Source organism: Muntiacus reevesi, chromosome 7 (assembly GCF_963930625.1).
Source record: "Muntiacus reevesi chromosome 7, mMunRee1.1, whole genome shotgun sequence".
NCBI classification, from domain to species: Eukaryota; Metazoa; Chordata; class Mammalia; order Artiodactyla; family Cervidae; genus Muntiacus; species Muntiacus reevesi.
Genome location: NC_089255.1, coordinates 53,742,601 through 53,767,644, shown reverse-complemented (window position 1 = coordinate 53,767,644; position 25,044 = coordinate 53,742,601). Strand labels below are relative to the sequence as shown.

General features: G+C 37.7%; 1 protein-coding gene across 2 annotated transcripts in view; it reads left to right on the top strand.

The window, feature by feature from the left end:
* The window catches only part of UNC13C (unc-13 homolog C), a 621,734-nt gene that overhangs the window by 557,676 nt on the left and 39,014 nt on the right, over positions 1-25,044 (top strand). For both annotated transcript variants that reach the window (XM_065940669.1, XM_065940670.1), the window contains one exon: positions 12,347-12,494. In XM_065940669.1, the coding sequence (XP_065796741.1) occupies positions 12,347-12,494 (148 nt within the window). The remainder of the gene's footprint in view (positions 1-12,346; positions 12,495-25,044) is intronic.

The following is a 25,044-nucleotide window of genomic DNA, read 5'->3' as shown; positions in this document are numbered from 1 at the left end:
ACACATGGATTAGGGCCCTCTAGAAATCTGCATTTCTTGGTGTTCAGGGGAGAATGTGGACTAACTATGAATATCTATTCAAATACAGCCATGAAAAATCCTAGATAACACCACTTCTGACACTCAGGATTCCAGACAAATAACAGGACATGGGATATTATACCTCTAAGGCTCTCACCCTGACCAAGTCCTACACAATCCTGGTATCCATTATTCAAGAGTCAATTTTGATGGCTGTTTCTCACTTAGCATGTTGTTTTTTACCATTTGTAAGTATAGTTTTTGCATTATTTAAACTTCAGGTGCTCATGGGAAGAACAAAACAACCTATCTAGTTTGGAGTACTGCAATTCAGAAATCATTATTTGAGAGCTTACCGTATGTAACAAAGATGATAAGATGTAAAGAGGTGACTGAAAATTAAAGCGATCTTGCTCTTAGGAACAGAAACATCTACAATCCAGAAAATATGAGAGTTACTGGCAAAGTACTGGGAAGTGCAGAGAGGGTGATAAATTCTCTGTGAGTGGCTAAAGGAAAGCTTCCTGGTGAAGGAGGTTTCAGATCATTAAATGGGAAAGCAAGAGGGAAAGTCATCACAGGCTTAGAGAAAAGCTTGAGTAAAATGTGATTGAGGTATGGGGTAGCCTAAAAATTTCAAATAGGCTAATGTAGAGGGAGATCAAGATTGGTGGAGAAATAAAGGGAATATATAGAATAGAAGAGACACATTGACTTGGACCCAAAGTGGTGAGGCATAAGCACCAAGAATCTGAAGTTCAGTTTGTTGGCAAAAGGGAGGAAGTAGCATATTATGATCCAGTGTGTAACAGAGGACTCCTGTTGTCTTAAAAAATAATTTCTTAAATAACTATCAAGTAAGTCTTTAAAGCAACCTCAGTTGTTAAAAACAAGTGATGATTAAATTTGCAAAACAGATCATCTGCATGAATTTTCCAGAAGTCTGATACTGGTATTGGAAAGAAAGAGAGTGATGATGGGTAATTTCTACCAAAATGGTACATGTAACAAAAGAAGTAAAATCTCCCAGCAGACTTGTAAAAAAAAATTAGCATATTTCCATGAGCCAGTAAAACCAGAGTGCGAAAGATCTTCAAATATCTGGCAAATGGGAAGAATTAGAAGAATTTAGCATTTTTATTGGGATTATAAAAGGGATGGCTTGTTAACCATGCAGACAGTATCCTGAATTTTTAGTTAGTAGTTTGTTTGTTTTTTTTTCCTCACAAATCACATTAAGGTCTGAAATGTTCTAGTTTTCTATTTTTTTGCACTCTCATGAAGAATATAAGAAACACAAATATCTATGGTTGTTTTTTAAGATAAAGAAAATGATACCTCATACAAAGCTCTTTCGAGCCCCTCATCACTCACATCATTCACCCATGTATTAGTGAAGCACTGTATTCCTGTATGAGGGTGGGAAATCTTTACAAACATCAGAAGGTGGATATAAATGTAAAGAAAATATCTGAAACTACATGAGGAATACCACTGATAGAGTATCAGGATAGTGAGTGATTAAGAGAGAAAAACTAGAGTATACAAGTTACTGTCCTCTCTTGTGGGAGTACTATTAGGACTTAAGAATGTATTGTAGGAAAACAAAATGAGTTATCACATATAAAACATTGAAAACAGTTCCTATCGTATAGAAAACTCTTCATAAATGTAACCATCATATTACCTGTGTGCATGGGTCCTCAGTCATGTCTGACTCTTTGCGATCCTGTAGCCTGCCAGACTTCTCTGTCTAGGGATTCTCCAGGTAAGAATACTGGAGTGGGTTGCCATTTCCTTCTCCAGGGGATCTTTCTGACCCAGGAAGCAAACTTGCATCTCCTTTTGCCTGAGGATTGGTTATTTTGAAGGAGCTTCTTTCCACTGGTAAACCCAAGACCCCACATAATCTAGTAAAACTAGATTTTTTTCTTTGTTTTCCTCCTTTCCTAATAAACCACTCCTTCTCTCTCAATGATGCTCTTAAATGACTCTTTGCCCCAAATAGCAGTCCAAGTCCTGTCCTCCGTCCTTTTGGTTTCCTGTGCTCAGCATTTTCTCACTACAAGGGCACAAAACTCCTAAGATTTCTGGTGCTTTCTGAGACTCCCCTCTAGGAAGCAGTGCTATTCTCTTTCTGCAGGAATTTCTAGATTTAAAGGCAGGGAAGGCCCGTTGAAAATTAAGTAATGATATGTGTTAACTTACAAAAAATATCATCTCAGAGATGGAATAGGGTGATACAGATGCTACTGGGCTTGAGGAGGGGACACATATAAAAGTGGGAAGGATTTAGGGGAGTTAGCAACTACCATGAACTCCAGAAATCAGGGAAATATGAAAGACTGATACAAAGAACAGATGACAGCTCACTGGCTGGAAAGGAAAGATACTAGTTTTCTTTGGAGGAAGACTCATGGCTTGAACATACTCAGGGAGAAAGAATTTGACCATGAAAAGGCACAAGACCAGAAGGCTGGGAGTCAATGATTAGACCACTCAATGGACTGGACTGGATTAAACTGGAAATTTGCATAGTGAAGCAGTATAACATTGAGGTTACAGGAAATATTGGGGTTGAAAGTAGATGATATTGGAAATACTAATACATGGCATGCTAAAAGTACCATTTCAGCAATGGAAATCTTACAGGAATGTGCAGAATGGATTGACTAGTTCAAGACTGTAGTCACAGAGATCAGTTATGGTTATTTAATGCATAAGATGACAAGGACTATCACAAAGAGGGTGATCTTAGGAGTATAAAGTGAAAGATGGCTATGAGTGACATAGAAAGGCCCAGTCACTGGAACTTGGCAACTGAAAAAGGAGGCAGGAATGATGGAGGAGCCCAGGGTGACTCAGTTTTAGCCAAGTGGTTGAGAAGCTTGGTCCCACAGAGAAAAATGGCAAATCAGTCAGGAGGGTCATTTTCCTCTTTTCACCTTGGTGTTAGATATAGTGACAGGAACATGGAAATAAGTATCTAGTAAACTGCTGGAGACAGGGGCTGGCGCTTAGGAAAAAAGCAAGGACAGAATCTGGGGAATTATTGTCACAATAAAGCTTATCTTATAAGTAGAAGGAACTCTAGAGTTCACAAAAATCTTCCAGACAGTGTAATTAATTTCATCTTTATGACACCATAGTCAGGCGAGATGGCTGTTTCTGTTCCCATTCTACAGAGGAATTAACCAATACTCTGTGAGGTTAAATAACCTATGCAAATCACACTGCATAGAGGAAAGACAAGGAGTGTTTTCTAGCACATTTTTGAGTAAAGAACAAGTCAAAGAAGTGAAAAGGATTCTAACATCTTGAAACTGAAAACAGAAACTGACATGTCCCTTTTCTTGCTCACATAGAAACATGTTACCTACGGTGTTGTTGGTCAACTGTGCTATTCTGCACTGCACTTAGCCCCTCAGTCGTGTCTGACTCTTGCGACCCTATGGACTGAAACCTGCCAGGCTCCTCTGTGCATGGGGATTCTCCAGGCAAGAATACTGGAGTGGGCTGCCATGCCCTCCTCTAGGAGATCTTCCCAAACCAGGGATTGAACCCAGCTCTGCCACATTAGAGGCAGATTCTTTACCATCTGAGCCACCAGGGAAGCCCAAGAATACTGGAGTGGGTATCCTATCCTTCTCTAGAGGATCTTCCTGATCAGGAATCAAACCAGAGTCTCCTGTGCATTGCAAGCTGATTTTTTACCAGCTGAGCTACCAGGGGAGCCCTCTGGCCAACTGACCATCCCTTAATAACGGCCAGTAATGGGACCTTACTAATTCACATGTAGCAGCTTCAGGTTTTAAGATACACTTCTTATAAAATATTTTCTTTATATCAAACTGATATCTGCTTCCCCAGTGCTTCTAATTATGAATTGGTTCTCCTTCTACCCTTTAAAACTACTATAAAATAATTCCATTTCCTTTTCTATGTCTTCCCCTTTCCAGTGCCTTTCAGACATTAAAGAAAATGATCATGCTGCCCCAAGTTATGTACAGCTGTTTATTGAACAACATGCCTTCTAGAGCTTACAAAGTTCTGGTCATCTAACTTGAGGCAATTTCCATTTTATATTTCTCATAAAATGGTGATGCCAAAGAACCAACCTCATATTCCAGATATGTTCTAATCAGCAGAGAATGCTGACAACCCTTTGTCTTGACCTATCATGATATTAACACACGATCAGATTTCATTAGCTTTGATAGCTACCTCATCAATTAATAAATCATATTAAATTTGAGCATGAGTAAAGCTTTAAGACTCTAAAATTTTACTGATGTTAAGCCATGTTACCCCCATTCTTTACTTTGCAATAAAAATTTTATTGTGAATACAGACCTTTTCCTTTTCTCCTTGTCATCAGGTTGGCATTTGCATAACCATAGAAATCATTTCCTTTTCTCTGTGAAGGAGGAGCCCATGGCTTGTGTTATTTATCTGTGTTCACTGAACCACTGAACGGAGGCTTTCATGCTTAGGTTCCTGCAACTTGTTTTCTCTCCTAACATTATTACCTCTGACCTGAGTTTGTCTTACAACATCTTCTATTATACAATGCACTTAAAAGACAAAGGCAAAAAAAAAAAAAAAAAGACAAAGGCACCATTTCTGCCCTTATAAATCTTCTACTCTTCACTTACTGTCCTGCTAGAGCTGTTAGCAAATGACGCAAAACACTTCATGGCTCAAAAGGAACAAGTCAGCTCTGGGTCATAACCTGAAACTCTACAGAGACCCTCAGGCTTTTCTCGGGAACAAGCTCATGCCTTATTTATGTTTTAGCCATATGATTAGTTCCCCATGTATCGAAAGCCTACAGAATAATGCCTTTTTAGTGAAAACATGTCTTCCTATAAAGTTATTAGAGAGTTTCAAGACAAATACTGTACATAGTTTATGCTCTTATAGCCTAACTCTAGTTCAGTTTTTACATAAAGTCTTCTAGGCCCTCAAAAATACCTCAATTATATTAAGTCCAGTTACATTCTTCTATCCTAGAGTTTCCTTAACAATATTCCATGGAACACTTGTGTGTCCCTGAGAGTTAGTAGATGTCCTATGTGATAGGTGTCCTATAGTCTAATAATTTTAAGGACAGGTATGTTAGTGAAAGGTCAAACAGTTTTCCCTACCAGCGTGAATCGTACAGCCTTTAATGTATCAAAAAGCATTGTGAAATCTCTTAACTTCTCAAGACTTTCTACTTCCTAAAGGCAACTTGTAGCTTTCAGGAAGCACAAGGTCAGTAATGACAATAGAGTGACAGTAGTAAAACAGTATATTTTAAACTGTACCAAAGAAATGTGAGAACTACAACTGTAGGTATCCCCCACTATAGGAAAGGAGAGCATTCCTATGAAACCTTTCATTAGCTGACATGACATAGGCAAGAAGCAATTACCTTAGGACTCATCCTGCTAAGGGATGCACAAAATAAATCGAGATCAGCACAAATCAAAACCATGGCAGCTTGATGCTCAGACGCTGGGTGTAATTATCCTGGGTTAGGCACTGGGTGGTACCACTCTCGCTACTCAGGATATACACTACCTCTAAGAGCTCACTGCTGTTTTAACATCTCTTTTTTTCACAAAAGTGAAAATCATTTTCGTGTCTTTTTTGGTTAGCAAAAACAGTACTAATGTAGGTCATCTACAAAAGTGAAGTGGCATAAAGCCAATTTTCAAAGAATGGGGAATACCTGTACTTCAGTTCTTCTCAAGCGGTTCCTCTCAGTTATCTAGTGGGACTTTCCCCTTCTTTAGTACATGGTGGTAAATTATCAGGTGGCTGCTGAAGTGGAAAATGGCCATGTTAATAAACAAGACACCATAGGTATCACCTCTTTGAAAGTCTTTATTGATTCCTTCAGCAACAGCATTATTTCCCAGTCCTATTGTCTGTCTTTTTAAATTCTCTTTATAACGCCTCCAACATATCATTGGAGTCATTCAATGACAATAACATTTCCTACTTGATCACAGTCCCTTTGGGAACAATCTCTAGGCCTCTTTTGCGTCATATCCTTGGCGTAAGTTCTGGTTCTCAACACAGATTTAGTAAATGTTTGTTAAGGGAGAAGAGGAAGAGAGAACGGCCAGGAAGGTCACACCATCACTGATGCTCTATAGGGTAAGCCACAGGCGATGGCCCTTCCTCACAAATTAGACAGTAATCTCTATTAAAGTTGTCACCATGCTGCTTTACATACACTGTGAGAGATCATTTGTTTTAAAAGAATATATGATCACTGAAGAAATCAAAGGGGAAATTTTTTTTTAATGCCTAGAGACAAAATGTGATGACCCAAAAACCTATGGGATAGCAAAAGCAGTTCCAAGGGGGAAGTTTATAGTAATACAATTCTACCTCAGGAAAAAAGAAAAATCTCAAGTAACTAGAGACAAAAAAGAATAAAACCTAAAGTTAGGAGAAAGGAAGAAATCATAAAGATCAGAGCGGACATAAGTGAAATAGAGACAAAGAAAACAATGGCAAAAATCAATGAACCTAACAGTTGGTTCTTTGAAAAGAAAAATAAAATGGATAACCCTTTAGCCAGACTCATCAAGAAGAAAGGGAGAGGGCTCAAATCAATAAAGTTAGAAATGAAAAAGGAGAAGCTGTCACAACTGATATCACAGAAATATAAAATACTACAAACAACTATAAACCAATAAAACGGACAACCTAGGAAAAAATGGACAAATTCTTAGAAAGGTACAACCTTCCAAGACTGAATCAGGAATAATTAAAAAATATAAATAGACCAATCACAAGTTATGAAATTGAAACTGTGATAAAAAAATACAGAAAAGGTGTTAGAAAGTGTTCTAGTTTCATTCTTTTACAAGTGGTTGACCAGTTTTCCCAGCACCACTTGTTAAAGAGGTTGTCTTTTTTCCACTGTATATCCTTGCCTCCTTTGTCAAAGATAAGGTGTCCAAAGGTTCATGGATTTATCTCTGGGCTTTCTATTCTGTTCCATTGATCTATATTTCTGTCTTTGTGCCAGTTCCATACTGTCTTGATGACTGTGGCTTTGTAGTAGAGTCTGAAGTCAGGCAGGTTGATTCCTCCAGTTCCATTCTTCTTTCTTAAGATTACTTTGGCTATTCGAGGTTTTTTGTATTTCCATACAAATTGTGAAATTATTTGTTCTAGTTCTGTGAAAAATACTGTTGGTAGCTTGATAGGGATTGCATTGAATCTATAGATTGCTTTGGGTAGAATAGCCATTTTGACAATATTGACTCTTCCAATCCATGAACAGGGTATGTTTCTCCATCTGTTTGTGTCCTCTTTGATTTCTTTCATCAGTGTTTTATAGTTTTCTATGTATAGGTCTTTTGTTTCTTTAGGTAGATGTACTCCTAAGTATTTTATTCTTTTTGTTGCAATGGTGAATGGTATTGTTTCCTTAATTTCTCTTTCTGTTTTTTCATTGTTAGTATATAGGAATGCAAGGGATTTCTGTGTGTTAATTTTATATCCTGCAACTTTACTATATTCATTGATTAGCTCTAGTAATTTTCTGGAAGAGTCTTTAGGGTTTTCTATGTAGAGGATCATGTCATCTGCAAACAGCGAGAGTTTCACTTCTTCTTTTCCTATCTGGATTCCTTTTACTTCTTTTTCTGCTCTGATTGCTGTGGCCAAAACTTCCAACACTATGTTGAATAGTAGTGGTGAGAGTGGGCACCCTTGTCTTGTTCCTGATTTCAGGGGAAATGCTTTCACAAAAATAAACTCAAAATGGATTAAAGATCTAAATGTAAGACCAGAAACTATAAAACTCCTAGAGGAGAACATAGGCAAAACACTCTCTGACATAAATCTCAGCAAGATCCTCTATGACCCACCTCCCAGAATATTGGAAATACAAGCAAAACTAAACAAATGGGACCTAATGAAACTTAAAAGCTTCTGCACTACAAAGGAAACTATAAGTAAGGTGAAAAGACAGCCCTCAGATTGGGAGAAAATAATAGCAAATGAAGAAACAGACAAAGGATTAATCTCAAAAATATACAAGCAACTCGTGAAGTTCAATTCCAGAAAAATAAATGACCCAATCAAAAAATGGGCCAAAGAACTAAACAGACATTTCTCCAAAGAAGACATGCAGATGGCTAACAAACACATGAAAAGATGCTCAAGAGAAATGCAAATTATCAGAGAAATGCAAATCAAAACCACAATGAGGTACCATTACACGCCAGTCAGGATAGCTGCTATCCAAAAGTCTATAAGCAGTAAATGCTGGAGAGGGTGTGGAGAAAAGGGAACCCTCATACACTGTTGGTGGGAATGCAAACTAGTACAGCCACTATGGAAAACAGTGTGGAGATTTCTTTAAAAACTGGAAATAGAACTGCCATATGACCCAGCAATACCACTTCTGGGTATACACACTGAGGAAACCAGATCTGAAAGAGACACGTGCACCCCAATGTTCATTGCAGCACTGTTTATAATAGCCAGGACATGGAAGCAACCTAGATGCCCATCAGCAGATGAGTGGATAAGGAAGCTGTGGTACATATACACCATGGAATATTACTCAGCTATTAAAAAGAAATTCATTTGAATCAGTTCTAATGAGATGGATGAAACTGGAGTCCATTATACAGAGTGAAGTAAGCCAGAAAGATAAAGAACATTACAGCATACTAACACATATATATGGAATTTAGAAAGATGGTAACGATAACCCTATATGCAAGAAAGAAAAAGAGACAGAGAAGTACAAAACAGACTTTTGAACTCTGTGGGAGAAGGTGAGGGTGGGATGTTTCGAAAGAACAGCATGTATATTATCTATGGTGAAACAGATCATCAGCCCAGGTGGGATGCATGAGACAAGTGCTCGGGCCTGGTGCAGTGGGAGGACCCAGAGGAGTTGGGTGGAGAGGGAGGTGGGAGGGGGGATCGGGATGGGGAATACGTGTAACTCAATGGCTGATTCATGTCAATGTATGACAAAACCCACTGAAATGTTGTGAAGTAATTAGCCTCCAACTAATAAAAAAAAAAATTAAAAAAAAATATTCCCCCCCAAAAAAAAAATACAGAAAAGGGATCCCCACACACAATTGGTGGTAATGTAAATTGGTACAATCAATTATGGAGAATAGTATGGACATTCCTTAAAAAAAAACTACAAATGGATCTTCCATATGATCCAAAAATCCCATTCTTGGGCATATATCTGAAGAAAATCATAATTCAGAAAGACACATGTACCCCAGTGTTCAGTGCAGCATTATTTTCAATGGTCAAGACATGGAAGCAACCTAAATGTCCATCAATAGAGGAATGAATAAAGAAGATGTAATACATATACACATATGTGTATATACACACACACACATAAATACTATGAAATCATACTCAGCCATAAAAAGAATGAAAAAATGCCATTTGCAACACGGTTGGCCTAGGAGATTGTCTTACTGAGTGAAGTAAGTCAGATAGAGAAAGACAAATACCATATGATATTGCTTATATGTGAAATCTAAGAAAATGGTCAAAGTGAACCTATTTACAAAACAGAAATAGAGAAATAGAGTCACGGATGTAGAAAACAAGCTTATGGTTACAAAGGAAGAAGGGAGGAAGGGGTAAACTGAGAGTTCGGGATTGACAATATAAACACTACTATATATAAAATAACTACTAAAAACCTAGTGTACAGCACAGAGAACTCTTCTCAGTACTCTTTAATGACCTATATGGGTGGGAATAGAATATAAAAGAGTGAATATGCATATATGTATAATTGATTTACTTTGCTATACAACAGAAACTAGCAACATTGTAAATCAACTATACTCCAATAAAAATTTAAAAAAATAAGAGTATAACTGTGACACTCATGCAGTTATAAAACTTGTCAAAAATATTATTTAACTCATCAATTAATGAGACAACCAGTAAGATCTTAAAATTGGCTCAAAGAAGAATCCCAAGAGCTTCACATAAAGGTAAGCAATGAGGAAAGTTGAAATAAATTTGAATAGAAGCAAAACAGATCTGGCCACAAAACGGTGATCAGTTGCATCCCACCAGTAATAATTAATTTCCATCTCTTTGGACTGGAGTCATATGCATTGTTATCCACTTTCTACAATTTACAGAGTTTTACATAGCCCAGGTGACCCTAGTGGTAAAGAGTCCCATCTGGCAATGCAAGAGATACAGGAGACTCAGGTGCGATCCCTCCGTCAGGAAGATCCCCTGGAGGAGGAAATGGCAATCCTTTCCAGTACTCTTGCCTGGAAAATTCCATGCACAGAGGAGCCTGGCAGGCTACAGTCCATGGAGCTGCAGAGAGTCAGACACAACTGAGCAACTGAGCACACACACAGCTCCAAGACAGTGAAAAGTGAGGATAACTCAGATAGGTATCACAGACGGAGTGCTCATTAAACATTTTTGCTCATTTCAAAGTTTTTCACAATTTTTTCTGACAACTACATATAGTCCCAAGAGATCACGAAACATCATCTTAGTTGCAGCTCATTACTCTTACTGTACTTTACTAACAAGCCTCCACCACTTATGCTCAAGTATGATAAGATTGGAGCTTGTCTGGGAAACAATGAATGGGCGAGTGCTTTCCCCTCCTGAGAAGCCACCACGTCTTGGTTCAGTCTATCCTGCAGCTCTTTGCAAGTAGGGTGTGTTATCTCATCTGATGCTTCCCTGGTTCATTAGGTAAACAGAGCTCCAGAGCTCACCCCACCACTCCTCCAGGAAAAGCAGTCAATTCCAAGCAAAACTCCCCTCTCAATATATTCATTAATACTTTTCCACTTAAGTATCGTATCACATTTTCTGAAGAAAGGAATTCTGATATCTTTTCATCCCCCAAGGTAACTGAAACAATTCTGGACTCTAACTCCACAATAAATGCTTTCTATATGTCATAATATCTAATATTTATATAAGATCAAGGTATAGAAGATGTTTAAATATTAAATCTTTGTCATCCCTTCAAAAATAAGAAAAGGCTTTCCCCATTTTTCTCTGCCTCCTCGTCATAACCATTGGTGGATTTAAGTGCAATTTGTGTTTTCACCGTGCCCTTAGCTAGAATGGCATGGAATTGTAAGTGACCATGGGTTTTTCTTTTTGAGGAAGGAGTTTGTGATTGTAGCACAGATTCTTCAATTTATATCCCCATTGCCTACTTTCTCAGGTCTGTGCCCTGAATTTTCTCTATATTATTGTCTCTAAAATTACAACCAAATGCCTACAAATGCTCAGAATATGTTTCTGAAGAGGGAATAAAACTGACGTAATTTTGAATTTTCAGTTGACATGTTTTACCTTGGAAATCTCTAAGTAGGCTAGACCAATGACACACAGGGGAGTGTATCAGAATCATTTGTTGAGCTTTTTCAAAGCATGCCATTCTGTGAGAATCCTAGATCGTAGTGAGCCAGGTTGCAGTGTGGGTGAAGGTTCGCATTGTTGGTGCAGGGAGAGAAAGACAGACCCATTTATCTAACCTTAACAGAATACAATAAACACACTATCTATAAATTGCTGGGAAATAGCATCCTTAGCTCTATCATATATCTTGAGATAGATAATCTGCCCTCTGAAGTGATGTCTGTGCTTAATACTTGCACCATGAGAAACTCGAACATCCCTCAATGACCATATTTATTGTCAAACATATATCTTCTCTATTATTTAACCTATAAATATGGTGGTGTTTTGAGCTTGTTGGATGACTGTAGCAAAGAAAAATAAGAAGAAAGAAACTTTTATTACATTTCTCAGACACAGTTTAGGGGACGCTGGACTTCTAAGGGCCACTCTGCATCCTCAGGGTGGCCTATGTGTATGTACCACTGTGTGATTAGATCACAGGGAAGGTGGGAGCAGTGGGCACTAGGCCTAGAATTGCAAATCAGCATCTGGAAAATATGTGACCAGAAGATACTTTATTTGTAAAATCTGGTAACCCTGGATATTTTTCTCATGCTCTGGAAACAGAAGTCAACAATCGAGTTGACACATTATCTTAAACCTAGCATTCTGTGAGCATTTGGCCTCTATATCTTCATGATCCCATTTAACTAAAGTTTTAAATGAGAGCAACACTTGAGATACTAAGGTAACCTGAACTACATGGCGATGGCTTGGTAATGGCCATATGGTACTATGTCTTTGGATCTATCTTATGTTGATCATACTGTATTATTCCATCTGAGCCTCATGATTATGGCCATAAAATCCCTCATCTAATACTTCTTTCTAAATGCCTCTGCTTACATTGTTTTTCTTTTCTTTTTAGCAATACTTTCATGCAGGAGGAAATGGCCTGAAAAAGAATTTCTTGGAGAAAAGCCCAGATCTTAAGTCTCTGAGATATGCTCTCAGTCTTTATACCCAAACGACTGATGCCTTGATAAAGAAATTCATAGACACCCAAACCTCACAGAGTAAGTAACACATTGGACATGAACAGAGGTAAATGGAATACGACCAAACTTCAATGTAGAAATCATTATAAATAAAATCTGTAATATGACTATAATAAATTAAAGCATCAATATGAAGATGATTATGATTTGTAAAAAAATTATTCAATTTTTAGAAACTTATTTTATAAATAATTTCAATAATACTGAGATATGCTTAATACTAAAACTGTATGGAAGAGTTGACCTTTGCTGTTGATTTTAATTTCATAACATTTACTAAACCTTTGTTGTGAATAACCATAACTGTGATATTCTCAAATTAGTACAAAATAATCAGTGTTTATTGGTCTCAGTAACTTCTAAAATACAATAATAATTCCTCAAATCCTAACTTTAAATGAAAAAAATCTCCTGCTCTTGGGTTATCAGGGGGGGGAATCTCATTTGATCTTAATTTTATAGAAGAAAATTCTAAGTCTTACTTTGAAGAGGACCAAGTATGTTAGTGGAAATTCAGATCTATTTCATATGGCAAAGTTCCACCTCATAAGCTTCTAGAATATTACTGTTAAACAACCTGCCTTTCAAGTTGCTTTGTGATTTATTATATTTTAGTAATTACATGCATTTAAGATCTGGAATTTGAGTGATTACTAAAAATGTCACTCTAAGTCAAAAAAAAAGTCAATTGCGGGCTCAAATTCTAGAACATAATAAATTGCACCCCACTATAACCAAAATAAGGAGGAGGACACATCTTCTTTCATGAGAGATCCTTCCAAAGGAAGCACACAGAATTTTTTTTTCTTGATGAAAATCCTTCAGACTTATCTGTGTTTCATCATGGATATTTTCACTTTTCTAACTACACTGAAGATAATACCAAGGTAGGTGCTAGGTAGCTGCTTGACCTAATACTTTGTGCTTTCTGACAGTGTCCAATAAATGCTACAAACACTCCTCTTAATTCAGTCTTCAAACCTAGATTACATCTTAAGATGGTTCCGAAAAGGATAAAAGAGTTGAGTCGTAAGGCCTTGTCAAGAGATACATTACTCTTTGAATCATGATCCCTCAAGGCTTTCTAAACTACAAATATGAATGAAATTCTAACACAGCTCATCATAATAGTGTTGTTGCTTTATTCTCAAGAGAATGTGAGTGTTTAAAAACTTAGCTTTGCTTTTGTAGGTATACATTATGTGTATACACATACAACCCATGTTTCAGCATAGATGTCGAACCAAAAAACTACATATGAATATCAACTTTGGTGTATGGAATTTGGCACACATGTTTGTTTTGTATGAATCGTATGGCAACATTAAAAATATATGGTGAGTGGGGGAATAAGAGGATTCATTATCCCAATAATCCCTGACTATGTAACTTATTTTAGTCTTGGTCTTTCTTTTTTACTTCCCTTTTCTGCCTTTTTCTAGTAATGCAGTTTTTTCTGCATAATTGAAATTGGTAAGCTTTAGATATGAAATGGCTTTGCCTTTTCTCTGATAGCTACCTTCAAGCATACTCCATGGAAACTATTCCCATCTCCTCCTCTTCCCTCCCTTGTCATCCCTCCAGCTGGTCCCAGCCCACCATGATCAGGTCCACAAGACCTGAGGTATGGGGGGAGTTTGATGTGCCCTCTCCTCCCCTTCCCCATCATCTGCTAGATACCTCTCTGCTTCAGGGTATTGGGGGCAGAAACTGAAGGGGAGGAGGCAATGTCTTTAATGTCCCCTTACAGTTGAATCCATACACTAACTTTCCCAGGAGCCCCATGCTAGGAAACCTCCTATCCACTCAACCCCAAGTCCCTTCAGGGACCCCTCGGTTGCTGCCTCCTGCAGCACATGCCATGGCTTCTTGCTCCTTGAACATCTTCTCCTAGTGTCCAGCCCTCTGGGTTGAGGTCCCAGCAAGAAGATTGATGACCAGCTTCTTCCCATGGAGCCCAGTGGAACGCATATATTCTTTCCACGTTTTTGGTGATCATGAGGACTTCCTCACTGTCACCTGGCATCTCTCCAAAACTCCCCTCTCTACCTGCTCAGATAGTTGTTTATACTTTTAAATTGGAGGAGAAGGGGAAGGAAGAAATACTGCTGCCTAATATAGCACAACCCTTGTTCAATCAAAAATGAGGCAAGCCAGGCTCACCAATTAATGGATGCAGTGTTTCTGAGTTTCTACTTCTCTCTTTATTCTATCACAATCCTATCTCAATACTCATTACCATAGACTGAATAATAAAGTGAGCAACAATACCATATCCTTCATAAAATATGAAAAGGAGAGATAAGAGGAAAATTCACTGAATATTAGAATTCTTTATGACACAACCAAAAATAGATCTCCATTTTCTGTAACAGACCCTAAATGACTTCCAAATGCCTGAGGCCAGTCCGTGTTCTCTTTGTCTTCTAAAGACCCTCAGCTTCCTCAGGTTCTTTAAATGACAAAGAAACATGGAAAAGTTGACTTCTAAAGAGTCTTATTTAAATGGACTAGTCTTATGAACAGTTTGACTTGGGCTGTATTAAAAGAGAGGAACTTGGGTGCCACTCTTATATCCCTGCAGATGAGTATTTACAATTATAGTAGGATCAACTCTCCCCTTTTTTGTATTCCTTATCATAGTACAAGGAAGAGTCCAAAATGATCAGATGGAGTTTCAGTTGCCAGTTTAAATGCTATTGCAATTAAAATAATTTTCTAGGATTTGACACAGTATCAAATACCCGTGAAGATTTATTATATTTAATTTTTGCTAATCTTATAATTTGTTAGTAAAATTTAAAAAGACCATGCTGGTATTATGGTGTCTTTCAAATATAAAATATGGAATGGGAGGTAAAGCTACACACTGAGAACCCCTGCCACCGTCTGCCTGAGGTGCCCCATCTGGGGTGAGCTCGGGTGTCAGACAGTTAATATCCCAGGAAGTAGCCCTCAGTCAATGGAAGATAGGAAGTTGGCAAATAAGAAAACAAAACTTGAGCTTCCTCAGTTGGGAAAACTCTAACATGAGTTTCACACAAACTCCAGAATTCCCCTGTGAGGTGAAGCTCCGTCCTCTCTGAGAGGACGCCTTCCTAGGTGGGTCCTTTACCATGGAATGCTTGACTCAGCTTTCACTCCCAGGGGAACCCAAATCCAGGGTCACGCTACTGGAAAGTAGGGAGCCAGATTCCAGTTCAGCTACTCTAGATCTATATTCTGTGCTCTTAACCACCACGCCTGCATCTCTTAATAATAACTAAATTATAAAGGTCAAATACCGTGAATGAATTTTTCCCCTTTACTTGAGCTTTTTCTCTCACAAATTCGCAAGTTAGGAATACAGAACTAATTAGAGAAACAACTTATAACACAGTGAACATTATTTGAAAAATATTTTACGTTATGATTGATAAAATGCAATCTGATTTTTTTTCCTCCTTAATTTCTAACTCATACATGTGCAAGTATTAATGAATTATCATTCAAGTGTTAATCAACATGCTATGTAAAAGACATTGGAATCCTTTAGAAATTTAACTGTGCTTTTTAAAGTATCCATTTTCTGTTCTCATATTCTCATAAACCCTTCCCTTAGTCCATTTTATTCTTTCCTTTCCTTTTGTTAAAATGCTCTTTTGCATCTCTTTCTCCTTTCTGCATTATCCTTGTATGTGTTAGAAAATTAATTGTAACATTAAATATAAGGAAAAATGAATAATTAATTGGGTTATGTTTTTCACTGTCTTCAAACTGAAAGATATACTTTCCTTTGAAAATATTTTTAATTCAACTTTTACATAAATGGGTTTGTGGCACAGAAAAACACTCTGTATCTTGTTCACTTATTCTTTTTTTATTCTTTATTTTCTCTTTTTCAATTCTCTCTGTTTTCACCTTCTCTTCCTCTTTCTTTGATCTCTTTTTAGAATAGATTTAGATGTCCTCTTTTTCCAGTAATAATATTAAGAACAAATGATAAGGGGTAGAGTTTCATTAGAAATTTATGAGCCAAAGAGTCAATTGAACTCTATAAATTTGGAAAAACACTCTTCTTTCTGTTCCAAATACTGGAAAATAAACAAATTCAAAATGGATAGATAAGTATTCTTAAGTCCTCAAGTGAAACTGACAGATCAGTTTATAAGAGTAACACGCTTATCAGTCTAGCAATGTACTGCAGTAATGAAATACCACTATACTCTGTGAAAGTGCTGCACTCAATATGCCAGCAAATTTGGAAAACTCAGCAGTGGCAGGACTGGAAAAGGTCAGTTTTCATTCCAATCCCAAAGAAAGACAATGCCAAAGAATGTTCAAGCTACTGCACAATTACGCTCATCACACTTGCCAGCAAAGTAATGCTCAAAATTCTCTAATCCAAGCTTCAACAGTATGTGAATCGAGAACTTCCAGATGTTCAAGCTGAATTTAGAAAAGCTGAGGAATCAGAGATCAAATTACCAACATCTGTTGGATCATCAAAAAGGCAAGAGAATTCCAGAAAAATATCAGCTTATGTGTTATTGACTACTCCAGAGCTTTTGACTGTGTGGATCACAACAAACTGTGGAAAACTCTTAGAGATGGAAATACCAGACCACCTGACCTGCCTCCTGAGAAACCTGTATGCAGGTCAGGAAGCAACAGTTAGAACCAGACATGAAACAATGGACTGGTTCCAAATTGGGAAAGGAATGCATCAAGGCTATATAGAATGAAGATCGCCAGGAGAAATATCAGTAACCTCACATATGCAGATGACACCACCTATCAGAAAGTGAAGAGAAACTACAGAGCCTCTTGATGAAGGTGAAACAGGAGAGTGAAAAAGCTGGCTTAAAACTCAGTATTCAAAAGCTAAGATCATGGCATTCAGTCTCATCACTTCATAGCAAATAGATGGGGAAACAGTGACAGACTTTTTATTTTCCTGGGCTCCAAAATCACTACAGATGGTGACTGCAGACACAAAATTAAAAGATACCTGCTGCTTGGGAAAAAAGCTATGACAAACCTAGTCAGCATATTAAAAAGCAGAGATATTACTTTGCTGACAAAGTTCTGTCTAGTCAAAGCTATCGTTTTTCCAGTACTCATGTATGGATGTGTGAGTTGGACCATAAAGAAGGCTGAAGGCTGAATGCTGAAGAACTGATGCCTTTGAGCTGTGGTACTAGAGAAGACTCTTGAGAGTCCCTTGGACTGCAAGGAAATCAAACCAATCCTAAAGGAGATCAATCCTGAATATTCAATGGAAGGACTGATGCTGAAGCTGAAGCGCCAATCCTTTGGCCACCTGATGCGAAGAGCCAACTCATTAGACAGGGCCCTGATGCTGAGAAAGATTGAAGGCAGGAGGAGAAGGGGATGATAGAGGATGAGATGGTTGAATGGCATCACTGATTCAATGTACATGAATTTGAGCAAGCTCTGGGACATGGTGAAGGACAGGGTAGCCTGGCATGCTGTAGTCCATGGGGTTGCAAAGAGTCAGACACGACTGAGCGACTGAACAGCAACAAAACCCTGCATTCACTTTGAACAACAACAAATACCCTGCATTCATTTAACAAATATTTACTGAGTATCACCTCTGAGGTCGCGTACCATAGGGTATATATTCAAAGCTGAACCTAGCGCTATGTACACCAGGTGCTCTACTATGGAGGTTCTCATGCAGAGGTGATTTCGTCCCTGTGGGGCATCTGTCAATGTCTGAGGAGCTTTGATCCTTTCACTGGGAGTGGTGTTTGTTACTGGTATCTAGTGGATGGAGACCAGGGAGGCTGCTAAACATCATACAGTGTACAGGACAGCTTCCTACAATAGGAAGTTATCTTTAAGTCTCCAGATGGCAGCAGTGCCGAGGCTGGGACACCTTGCACTAATATTAGGCTGAAACAATGTGAGAAGTGATGTAACATAAATCATGTTAGAAGAGGGAAAAATTTGACTCAGGTAGACAAAGAAAGGTAGAATAGTCAGTGGAAAAACTGAGTCATGAAGGTAGAAAGAGAAAGGTATTTTGGATGCAGAAACTGTCCAGGGAAGAATATACTTGCGTTCTTAATTTTAAAATCCCAATAGGTCAAGCATAAACTCAGTATATTTTTATGAGGAAGCAATGTTTATTTTATTTTTAAAGGAAAATTCACCTTTGACCAATAGATAGTGTAAGGAACTCTAAGGCACTTTTTAACACTGTTTTGTGTAACATTAGTAGAACTTATATGCATATTTGTAATAATTACCAAATTCTTCCTCTTGAAATTGACCCTATGGTTTAAATTGGGTAGTTACCTTGAAAATTTATACTTTTTCCTTGTTGTTGTTTCTCAAAGATATGCTACTTACAGTTTTAGAAGCTAGTACAAAATTCATTTCTTGCATCTTAATTACATTATTCATCATCGTTAACAAAAAAGCTTCTCTAACAGCTATTTCATTATACCAAGGGCTCTTAGAATATTTCATACAGTAGAAGACAGTGAAAAATGTACAAAACTTTAACATATTAAGTAGAATTTTTTTCAATGGATAACAATTTAGAATGAGGCACAGAATGATTAATTGCTGAGCTATCTTAGGTCATATTCTGTTTCCTTACCCAAGCATTTATCACAGTTTGAGGAACTTAAATCTAAAAATCTTTCCAAAGGGAATTTTTTTGTCTAAGTTACAACTGGCTCATAAAGCAAAAAGAAATGACAGTATAAATTAAAATATATGAAATTAAATGTTTTTATTCTATACTCTATCCTCTTAACTCTTTATGAGCAATATCTTTGAGTCCTTGCTTACTTGAAATTTCTTAAAATTTAAATACCATTTTGATCATTATAATAACCTATTTTCTGCTAAAGTATAGTATATTTTCATGTAAAATGTACATCAGATAGCTACATTTTGAACCTATGAATATGCTTCAATATGTTCATTATATACAAAACATCTCTAATCATGTTGTTCAAATTATAAAAGATATGTTCATAAGAAGAAAAGAAACTCTTTGTGAAGTGGTTTACTATAGAAAAGATCTCTTCTAATCAGAAATGTAGAACTTAACATTAATGGTATTTAGTTGGCAGAAGAGCTGGCATTGAAATAAAGAGATTAGTTTTAAGGTCAAGGGCCACAGCTGGAACTTCACCTTGATCCCACCTATGGAAAATGCTGAAGAATGTCTTCAGGGTATGTGGGGAAATCATATTAAAATCCATTCAGCCATCTTCAATTTAATACTGATTTGAAACCATAGTCAGACCTGGTTTCTCATTTTTGTTAATCAGGCTGTCAGAGATCACCAGATAACCAGAATCCCCTCCAACAGACCTATGCCATCGTCTTACCCCTGGAACAGTGGGATTCCACTAGCTAGTACTGCCTTCCAAGATGAGGGGTTAGCATTTCTTGGGGGATACAGTGGAAAAACTGAGGAGGATTTGTGTGATTTGGCTCTTCAAACACTGCAGTTGGTCTGAAGACATTCTACTCTAGATGAGGCTCTTCAGTGCAATCAAAAAGCTGTACATAAAAAACTTAAACAGGAGTGGTGATGTGATATGGTTCTGAGAACACTCAATCCTTTCCCAGGGTAGAAATGTGTTAGATAAGGTGACAGTAATGCTGAGCAATCAAAAGCAAGTTGGCCACCACTGTGCTAGTTTTCCCAACAATCCTGCCAGGTGAGTAACTTCATCCACACTTGTCAGGGTAAGAAATGAATCACAAATATATTAAGAAACTTGCTAAAGTCATGTAGGTGAGTGGCAGAGGCAACACCCTTCCCACTGTATCACACTTAATTTAATCAGCAAAGAAAGGAGAATCTGTCATTATGACTTTCTACAACTCAAACTCTTCTCTGTAGTTTTGAGTAATTGAAGTTGCTTCATCCTCCTTACCTCTCATTCTGATATGACTAAAACTCCCTGCTGCCCAGGAGATAATCTTTCAGCTGGTATTGTTTTCATATCAGCAAGAAAAACTCTCCTCAAGAACATCTTCCTTACTTCCCCAGTTTCTTCTCATTCTGAACCCCCATACTGGGCATACTTAGTGGCCAGAGAATCTTTTGAATGTTAATTGGAAGTAATTATACCACAGGAATCGAGGTTGAAATTAAGCAAATGCATTCTGCTTTCAGAATGCCCTTTCTATTAATATATAGCCTGATTTCTCATCTCTAGAGTTCACTGTGTGTGTGTGTGTGTGTGTGTGTGTGTGTGTGCACATGTGTGTGTGTAAGCACAAAGCTGTTGCTTCTTTGGTCCTCTCTCTCTTTTCTACTCTTCTCACCCTTGGGCCCACCAACAGAAATACCATTTTGTAACACTCCCCTTGCACATAAAGTCATATCATGATTGCTTATCTACATTTCTCTACTCTCCTAATGTAAACCTTGGGAAGATGGGACCTTGCCTACTCATCCTTCAAATCTAAGTGCCCAGAACAGTGCTAGATATAAAGGAGGTGAATTTAGTGAATTTTAGAAAAAAATAAATGCTGGAAAATTAAATGCAGAAAATTTAGAATTATGTGATATGACATAGTCCTCATATTTGAACTGATGCAATTACAAATCTTTATTGAAAGCAAGTGTATTTATAGCCAAAAGGAGAGGAAGAGGGAGAGAAAAGGAGGGAGGGAGGAAGGCAAGAAAGAGAGGAGCTCACAGTTTGATGGCTGATGATGTTCAGTAGTTTCTGTACAGGCAGAAGATAGTAAGTGCCACTGGAGAAACTCAAAGGGCTATATAAAGTTAGATGGAGAGACTTAAGGTCACAACAAACTCATCTTTAGGGGCATTTTCTATGTGCCAGGCTTTGTGCTAAATGCTAGTTAAACTCCAATGAAAGACTGTGCTGAATACCTTTCATTTGCCACCCTCCTCTCTCCCTAGGAGGCTGGGCTGTATGGATTACAACTATGGATTCTCTTACTCTTTGGTTCCCACTGGGTTCAGTCGGTAGGGAGTCCATGCAAAGCTCCCTGGGAGGAAAGAGTGAAGTCAGATACTCCTTCTCTCTGATTCCTCGGGGCATGATCCATTCATTGATTCAGACTGACTTTGTCCTTTGACTTTAAGTCTCTAGAAGTTGCCTTCCCTAGAAAACTCTCCCTTTGGATCCCAGCAGCTACTTCTGCCCCTCAGGCTTCAGGGACTATGAGTATTAACAGCCCCGCTAGTCTTTATGTTTTCCTTAACCCCCACCTAAACCTTCATAAACAGCCTCTTTCTGAAACCTTCCAAAATGACCCTCATTTGAGTTTCCATCTGTTTGCTAATGATACCCCAGTGGATACAAAGGCACATATTCATGGCTTTGCTAGGTTTTTCTTCCATGCCCAGTCTTTCACTCGGTCATCAAAGACAAACATTTTAAAATAAACAAGTCAAGCATCAGAGTAATTATTTTTGGACTGAGAAAAATAACATTTCATTTTGATGCCTGAGCTGTCCAGAATGAATAAAAGAGTATATTAGCTTTTCACTCACAAGGATATTTCCATTATACTGTGGCCAAGTCATCAAAATCCCAGCTCCCACTTTCTCATAATGCAGTTTATCTGACCCAGAGTTTCATCTCTGAAAACCAGAAATCAGATTGAGACAACTGGGAGCCACTGGTGAAATCATTTGCAAAATCTAAGCATCCTCACAGCACAAAGCAGGTGTTTGTTATATGTCATGTAATGGGGAAATTATCATTCTTTGTGCATTCCTCTGAGAGAGAGAGAGAGAGAGAGAGAGAATTTCTAGGTCTGAAAAAGAGTTCTTTCATTGTTACTTCATTCATTTTTAACATAAATAGTTGGAAGATTAATTTTGCTATAACACTACCCACACAACCGTGTGTAGGGGAGGGGCATCTTTTCATTTCTCAATTCGGTGAGAACTAGATCTCATTCCAAGATATGCAGAATATCAGAGGTATCAGAACACTGCTTTCTCACTTAAAGTGCTGTTAGTTGTTTCTTAAAGGCTAAGCTGTATTTAAATAATTCTGATGGTAACATATAGACTTTTCTAAAATTAAACAAAGTAAAAATTACTTTCTCTCTAAAACAAAACAACGACAAAACACGTGACATTTGGCATTGCATTCAAAGACCTAACTAATAACCACTCATACTTGCAGTTTACTATAGTTTGTGTGTGTGTGTGTGTGCATGCTCAGTCATGTCCTATTCTTTTGCAACCCCATGGAGCCCACCAGGTTCCTCTATTCATGGGGTTCTCCAGGCAAGATTACTGGAGTGGTTGCCATTTCCTTCTCCGGGGATCTTCCTGACCCAGAGATTGAAGTTGTATCTCTTGGATCTCCTACATTGGCAGGCAGATTCTTTACCAACTGCACCACCTGGGAAGCCCATACTATAATTTATAGGCATCTTCAAATAAATTTTTCTTACTTGAGTCTGAGAATAGCCCTGCAGAGTCAGAGGTCACTTGATGGCCTTTTGAGATGGTCATTTCACCCAAGAGCAATAGATGCCATTGAAGTGATGAAAGCAAGGGTATGGCATGGAGAAAATAACTGAAGGGAGACAAGACAAAAGCAGGCGGACAGGTTGGATGAGGCTAGGCTAGTGGGAATAGCTATGGAGACATGTGAGTAGGTTTAAGGTGTAGTTTAGCACTATAATAGGCATGATCTGGTAAAATAAATCTTGTCAAATTAATAAAAATTTAGGATAATAAATTTATATGGTACCAAAGTAAAGCAACTTTTAATTCTCTATGGTGAAATTATGGTTGTTTTCTGCCTGCTTGTAATTTTCTGTACTTTTAAAATTATCAAAAAATGTCCAGATTTTTAAAAATCATAATTTAAAAAGAAATACATGAAGAATACATGTTGATATGCAAAGTACATTAGTTTCATTGACTACCAAGGTATAATCAGTTCCAAGTGGTAGGTTTTGATGTCTTTCAGGGCCTTGGATTGTAAATCTGTGGGCTAAAATAAACAGCCCAGTTCAACCTTTGCTTTAGGATTCTAAAGATCTCAAAAACTGCTCTGGAGGTAGAATTATATGGAAAATACAACATGTAAATATATATGTTATATTTGCAAACATATATATGTTATATGTGTACATGTAGTTTAATGATTTGTAAATCTTATTTTATGAAGAAATCGACCAGAGTAAATGTGTAATACATTGATTAGAATTAGCAAGTGCTAAGTCAGTGTTAAAACAGGTGTTCTTAAAAATATTAACACTTTTTTATTATGGGTAATTGTGATACTCTTCAATGATTTTGTTACTGCTGTTATTTTTGAGACTGATTAGAAAGTCAAACAGGTTAGAATCAGGTTAGAATGCTGGGAATTTTATGGAAACACTGACAAACTGAGATGTCAGAAAAACATTCTTCAAATCACTGAGTCAAGAAAGCAAAATGCAGTATAATTTCTCTGTTTTCATTCACTGAGATCAAGTTTTTGTGACCAGTGGGGTCAGTGGCATTAATTGAAAATTGCAGGCTCTTGCTTCTCATACCCTTTATAACTAACTTCCAAGAAAAGACAGGGGATGTTTTCTCCTTCAGTTATTCCTTGGCACCAGGAATTAAGCCTTACTATTCACTGTGTGATTTAACTTAGAAAAAGAAATAGCAATTGTGTTAAGTGGCATGGAAATAGTAAATCTCAATCTTTAAAGGTTTAAAGTCAAGCTTGTATAAACCTCTGGCATAAAGGTCACTGCTTATTTATGGAGAAGAAGCGGCAAGAAATCGGTGTGTTAGCTAACACCGGGGATAGGGAATAGTAGTCATGGCCCAGGCATTTGTCCTACATCTGCTTGGCTATATGACCTTGAGACAATTCACTCAACTTCTTTAAGCCTCAATTTTCCCATCTATAGAATGGATAACATAATTCATTCCAAAGTCCTTTGGGTTACTGGGAGGATCACGGTGGTAATACACATGACACACAATCTCTCAGTGAATGTTTATTCTTATTGCATCATTATTATCGGATACACTCTCTGAAGAGTACATCTTATTCTACAAATGTGAACAAAGAGGAACTTTCTCAGGAGGCAGCTATCTGAGCAGGGAAGCCAGGAATCAGTCAGTGCTCCTCTGGGAGCTGTACCTGCAAGATACCAAGATGCTCTCTGAGTGACTGAGAAGCGTACCATACTGACACCTGAAGGAGTCACACCTGCAGTTTCTGTGAACTTCTCCATACATGCCATGGTTACCAATAATTGTATATTTTTTGAATCCTTGCTATATGCACAGAGCACTATGTTGGGTAGGAGACACATGTGGAAAATTCCCTGCTCCAGGAAACTTACAGTGAAACTAAAAACAACTACATAAAAGGGAAAAATCACCAGCCCTCCAGGCCACTGAGTTTGAGAACCACCAGAGTAGAGTCTGTAGGGAGGAGTGAATGGAGGGGAGATGGAAGAAGTAGGTTTTGATCAGGACTTAAAGAGCTTTGAATGTTAGGCTCAAGGGTGTAGAGATTGATTTGTGAGGCCCAAAAGAAAGGGGTGGTCAACAGAGCAATCTAAAGTACTCATGGTGTGCCATCTG